This window comes from Hakea prostrata, chromosome 11 (assembly GCF_041222555.1).
Source record: "Hakea prostrata isolate BN-2017 chromosome 11, UWA_Hpros_2, whole genome shotgun sequence".
Lineage (NCBI taxonomy): Eukaryota > Viridiplantae > Streptophyta > Magnoliopsida > Proteales > Proteaceae > Hakea > Hakea prostrata.
In genome coordinates, this window is record NC_142610.1 from 15,708,229 (window position 1) to 15,714,911 (window position 6,683).

Here is a 6,683-nt window from a genome sequence, read left to right on the forward strand (position 1 = left end):
GAGAGAGAGAGAGAGAGAGAGACAATTTGAAGCTGGGCGTCACTAGCATAGCTAGTTTCTCCATCTCCACCATTCATGTGAAGAACTTGTTGAACTTCCATGCCGTCTCTTGGTTTAAGATTCCTAGGCATCTATTTTGCATTGAGTATATTAACAAATGTAAATCATGCTTGTATATATAGGAATGGATTGATGTATATATAGGAATGGATTGATAACACCAAAGATTATAAAATGAAAAATTTTCTTGGAAAGTGAACCACAAGAATTTAAAAAAGGAATTATAGGTTTTAAAAATTTATTATAACTAGGAGTATATAAATTTTGTTTAAATGTGGGAATATAGATTTGGTATATTTGAACTAGTGTTGCTTCCCCCAAATAAGAATATAGAATTAAACAATTCTAAGTTTTTGGCATCAACCTTTACCTAACTGATAAACTCATAAAACATGCACAATTATTAATTAAGTTTAAATTACACTAGGGGCACTTGTCCATTCCTTTTCAAAATTTGAAATCATTTTTGAGCTCATATTAGTTCCACAACTCCACTTCATTGAGTTCCTTCTTTTCTGCTCATAGTCATTAATTGTCAACAACATCAAAGACAACTTAGAATTGGGGAATAAGCTCTTAATGTTACATTCTGTTTAATTTCTTTAGGTTTCGTAAATATAGAATCCAAAAATATTTATATTTGGGCAATAAGCTTTTGATGTTACATTCTCTCTAAGACTTAAGCCATAGCTTTTATTTTTCTTTTTGGTGCCAACACCTATAACTAAACCTTGTGTCCTCCTCCTCCATCTTCCGTATGGTTATGGATGTTGAGCCTTGATTTCCATCTCTATTGTTTACATGGTTATTGGCTGCAGTCATAACTCACAAAGACTCTCATAGTTGCTGCCTTATATTTCCATGTAGTTTGTGATGGAAAATGGTCTACCCAAACTTCTCAGCGACCTCATCTATCTTGTCATAGCTAGGAGTCTTATTTTGTAGCATTCCGTGGAAGTGGGGGTGTCCAACCCTATTTGTGTGGCTTTTATGGGAGGAAAGGAGTTATTGTTATTATTATTATTATTGAGGGGTTTGCCCATCCCTAAATGCATGTGAATGTGCTTTCGTTTCATTAGCGTATTCCCCATATTGGCATCGTGAAGACAAAAATTTGGAAGCAACGACTTTATTTGAAGAAATAAGTTTTTAGCCATGCTTTTGAAGAGGGAGAGATCCTGTTTTTACACATCATTGTGTCGGAAAAGGAGTTAGATAGTATTTTTCCCCCCAGTTGTCCCGTGTTTCACTCCTGTAGTATTTTTTTCCCAGCTGTCCCGTGTTTCATGTGTTCTGATTCTAATGGTTGGGGACTCTAGATCACTTCCTGTCAAGAATGAACAATGTATGTCTCTTGATAGTTTGAAAGCGTTGCAAAAATAAAGGCCGACACTCTCCTTAATTTTCATTTCCGCGTCCATCATCTATACTACCGTTGCAAAAAATGAGCTCAGTTTTTTGGTACTGAATGGAAAAATAGTTTTGGTGACACTTTTTGCCATAATGAAAAATATTCATATTTGCCAATGGTTGCAATAAGTGTGGGCAAAAATCCCATTTTTTGGCAACGAAAATTCTAAAATTGTCGCCAAATATCATGTTTCACCATTGTTACAACCGTTGCGAAAAATCATATATGTGGCAATGGGTTTAATGAATAAGGTGGGGGCAACTATAGACATTTTTGTGATAATTTTCAAAATTGTTGCCAAAAATATTTTTCTTTTCAAAAAAAATAAAAAAAAAATTCAAGACTTTAGATGCATAGGATACAACCAAGTACACTTACTAAAAGCATCCACAAAAATAACATAATATCGAAATCCATCAATAGAAGCCATTGGAAAAGGTCCCCACACATCCGAATATATCAAATCCAAAGGTGCAATAAAAAATGAAGTAGAAGAGGAGAAGGGGAATTTATGACTCTTTCCCTTTTAACAAGCATCACACAAAAACTGAAATTTCTCAAAAGTAACAAGTAATTTAAATTGAGAAATAATACTATGGACTAATTTAAAGTAGGATGGCCAAGTCTGAAGTGCCATTGGGAGACAAAAGCTCGTTCACCAATGAAATCCTGTAGAGAAAAGTTGCCCAAGTGCTTCTGGTAAAGTCCATTCCTAACGGTTCCTTGGAGAAGACAAATCCATGTTGCTCGATCTTTCATATAAAACATATCAAGATGGAACTCAAAAATAGCATTATTATCAAAAGTAAACTAGGAAATGGATAATAAATTCTTCTGAATGGAAGGAACATGAAGAACTTTATTGAGAAAGACAGGAGAATGCTTTATAGGAATAGAAAAATTACCAATGTGAGTGATTGACAAGCCTGTACCATTACCTACTAACACCTAATCCTTACCAATGTAAGGTTGAGCAATTTGAAGATTGTCAAGGGCATTGATGATATGATGGGTAGCCCCAGAGTCAGGATACCAAGTTTCGTCTACATAAGTGCCTCTAGAGAATTCAAAAACATGCACATGGGGCATTGGCTGTACCTTGAATAGATTGACTGTAGCATTGATAACAATCACGAGCTTTATGGTTGTGACAATCACAAATTTGGCAAATAATGAGAGACGGATGCTGTTGTTTGTAACCACTAGTAAATGGTGAATGTGGAGTGGCAAGAAGTGGAGGACGATAGCCAGAAGAACGTCTATGAAAAGATTTGTCTCTGTTGTGAGATCATACCCAAAACATTGGAGGACGATAATGGCGAGCATAGCTTGTTTGAGCCAAATTATCCAAAAGTGAAGAGGAGTCATAGGCTAAATCATCCTTAAGACGAATTTCTTGAGTGAATAACATTCCTTCTAACTCAGCAAAAGTGAGCGCGAAGCCACGAGTGTTTATAGAAGTAACAAAAGCCGAATAATTAGGACCCAAACCATTGAGAACATGCAGAAAAATAAATTTAACAAGTAACTTAATTGGATAATTTTATCGGATGAATAATAATTGGTAAGAAAGGGGTATGCTATATCCGCATCCTATTAGTAATCAGACGGATTCGAATACCCCAAAACAGATGCGGATGCGAATTTAGAAATAGATTTAAGTTTCCTCTATTCATGTGAACCTGTTGAACTTCCATGATTTCTAAAGTTTTATAATTCTTAAGCATCAACTTTGGAAATGATTGTCTTAAATGGTGTTCATATATGTAAGCAAGAAACTAATAATATGGTCATAGGCACCAAAAAGGTGGAAAAATTCTTGGGTGTAGGAAATTAAAAATAAAAGAAAATAATAATACTTATAAAACATCAACAAGATAAGTTCATATTCAAAATTTCTTTGCTTTCATAAGTTTAGAATTTAAAAATGTTTATTTGATCCCTAAATTATTGCATAACAAGAACATATAGAAACTAACTTCTCTTTTTAATTTTGAAATCAAAATTTTTCCTAAATAGATGGGCTCGTATTAGTTTCACAGCTATCACCTCATTGGATTCCTTTCTTGTCTGCTTAAAGTCATTGTCAAGAACATCACAACTCACAAATCATTTCTAGGCATGGTAGAAGGAATGTGCATGGGGTCGAAATGCCCAATCCAAACTCAGGTGCGGAGGCTCGAGTTGCGGCAATTCCAGAGGTGATCATATTTTGTGATGCTGCTTACAGTGAGGAAAATGGAGCTACTGGGTTGGGTTTCGCTGCTTTCAAAGGGGGAATGTTGATCTTGGGTTGTTCGGATCAGGCGCTGTCTGCTTCGGTGCTAGAAGGGGAAGCTCTGTCAGTGCGGGCTGCTGTGGTTTGGGCTTGTGAGAATGGGATTGAAGAGGTTGCGGTATTTTCCGACAACTCAGGTTTGGTGGATCTCCTTGTGGGTCGTGATATCTTCCCCCCTTATCAAGTTGAACCGATTGTAAAAGACATTAAAGTTTTAGCATCCCAGTTTTCCTCTTGTAAGTTTTTGTTTTGTTCTAGAGATGGGAACTTGTTGGCCCACTCTCTAGCCCAAGAGGCCCGGTATGTACCTTGTAAGACTAGTTGGCCGTTATCCACTTCCTGGATTCAGGCTCATTGTACTCTGGATCTAGCGCGTTTTGTTTGGTCTTTTGAAGGAAATGTTGTTTACCAAAAAAAAAAAAAAAAGAGTCTTCCACTATCTTTTACATGGTTATAGATTTTTCATCTGTCGCTAAAGAAATGGTCGATGCAAACTTTTAGTGTGGTTTTTAAAAGAGTTGCACCTACAAGAAGTTCGAACCTGGACCTCTTGGCTCAGCTGGGAATGTAAAGGAGTGGAGGAAAAGAAGGTTTAGAAAGACGAAAGTTCAAATTGGACATTTTTAGTCTTATTATTTCTGCATAAGAGATTACCACAAGTCACAACTATGCTAGAAGTACAGCTACCATTGACAAGGAGTTGAAGTCCACTAATATCAGTGAAATGACGACCGCTACTCATCCATTAGCTTTCCCGTGGCGGCATAAAAATACATATATAACTTGACTAGGAGATGAATTCCACGAATTATTTCATTTCATTGGCTACCAACATGTCCCCCCAATTATTGTCATTATCCCCTCAAAGCCAATTATTTATATGTAAGCAATCTTATATAGGAAAATAACGTGTAAATTGTGAACTTATACAAAAGATATGTATCAAAAAAGTTTGCCACTTTACTGATGCGTTCACAATCCTAATTTTTGAATCAAAATGTGGACCACTTTACTCTTTATAAGGAGAATATATCTCCTAGGAAAACTTAGCTCTAACGATTATTGAAAGATGTGATACTTATGGACTTTAAATTCCCAAGTTTTATGAAATCATGGAGTCAAAATCAGCCAAGCAGTATCACAAATCATGAATAGAAAACACTCATGCCAAGAAGATGGATAGCTAAGGTGCAGGCCAAAGCATAAATAACACATTACGATCGGATATTATTATCATTCTTACACACCCAAAGTCCTAAAGCATCACTTTGCTCTTAACGAAATGGATATAGTAACAAGTGTACCCTCTGACTTCTTCAGATACTCCATGCACCTACAAAGTACAGTTTCAGTTATAGACTCCCCAAAGTGGCTTAGAAGCATAGGTTCAAACACAGCTCTCATAGTTTTCCCTATTTTTTGTCCAGTTACACCATCCAACATAAACTTTTTGTTGTCGTCATCACCATCACTTCGATACCAATTTGTATCAAATATTTCTAAGTGATCAAGATAGAAAGATCCTTCTGCATTAACTATACCTTCTAATTCTTTACTAGAAGACATATAAATCGGTAAATTGAATGCATCCACTTTGGCTTCTTCAAGGAGATCCTAAAACAAAATAAAAAGTTTTATAAAGAATTTTTAAATATATATAAAAAAGTTTGTGGGTAAATATTAGTTAAGCATTCATACCTCTAAGACCAAGTCATTTAGTGAATTAGACAAGAGATCCTCTATAATGACTTTCTCTTCTTTGCGAAATGGATCTTCACTTCTCCTGCCCAGAAATGTTAGAACCATTCTTCCTCCTGGTGTTATTTCTTTAGAACGCAAACTAAGAAACAAGGTGAAATCCTTCTGAAATTGCTCCAAGTAAGCTTTGACCACACTAGGAGGACTTGTCATCGACAAGTAAACATTTCCCTTGTTTGTTTCAATTGTTGGAGGAACCTATAGTACGTGTATACGACAAAGAAATTATGTTAAAACAACTAATATGAATGTGCATGATTAACTATTAACTATTGTTAATTAAGTTTCAAACCTGAGAGAGCCAATGAAGGCTGTAAGTGGAATAAAAGAAGTCGATAGAACTGGTTGGAAAGAGCCTCTCATAGAAAGAACCAGGTACTCCTGTAATGCAACATGGCCCAAACTGTTCACCCTTCTTCTTTAGCTGTTCATAGAAGGTGGGCAAGGTTTTGAAGATGTTGTTGAAGTCATTACTTGGAAGATCGTTGAGGAACACTAGGAATTCAGGAGCTTTATGGTTCAACTGATAATATGTTTGATGGATGGCATCAATGATCTCTGTGGTTATTAGTAAGGTGTTGGATCCTGATGAACAACCCAAATCTGCTATCCTTAAACACTCTGATAACATTGTGGAGTATAGATCTGAAATGCTGCGAGTTATGAATGGTATTGCCTTGGCTATCCCTAGTTTCTGCAACAAAGAAACAACAAATGTTCAATCTCTTGAATCTGAGAGAGAGAGAAAGAGAAGGAGAAAGAGAGAGAACGTACATGAACTTCGGAGTTGCTAGCATAGCTGATTTCTCCATCCCCTCCATTCATGTGGAGAACTTGTTGAACTTCCATGGTTTTGTGCTGCAAATAGTTTGTCTGCAAATGTGAACTGTGCTTAGAATGTAGATGTATTTAAAATGTGAACTGTGCTTAGAATGTAGAGTATTTAAAAGGAGAAAATCTGTTCGATCTACCTACCCAAGTAAAGAAAAACAATTATACAATGCGGTTGGAAGGTTTGAAATGTCTAATCGCACACGTCACCATTTCGTAAGAAATGATGATTCGTCAAATATGTAGATGGAATTGATGTCACTGAGAAGGAGAGACAGCAGGTGGGATTGGGAACTTAAGAAAAAAAAAAAAATTACAAAAGGACTGAGATGCTTATAAGGTGTT

General features: G+C 36.0%; 1 protein-coding gene across 1 annotated transcript; it reads right to left on the bottom strand.

The window, feature by feature from the left end:
• Window positions 1-5,012: 5,012 nt before the first annotated feature.
• On the bottom strand, window positions 5,013-6,404 carry LOC149000386 (S-adenosyl-methionine 4-1-methyl-2-pyrrolidinyl-3-oxobutanic acid methyltransferase-like). Its single transcript, XM_089139159.1, has 4 exons — window positions 6,282-6,404; window positions 5,800-6,201; window positions 5,448-5,705; window positions 5,013-5,363 (listed from the first exon to the last, which is right to left on the bottom strand). Exons 1-4 carry the CDS (start codon window positions 6,354-6,356, stop codon window positions 5,013-5,015), a joined length of 1,086 nt encoding a protein of 361 aa, XP_088995285.1. The 5' UTR covers window positions 6,357-6,404.
• Between the last annotated feature and the right edge of the window lie 279 nt (window positions 6,405-6,683).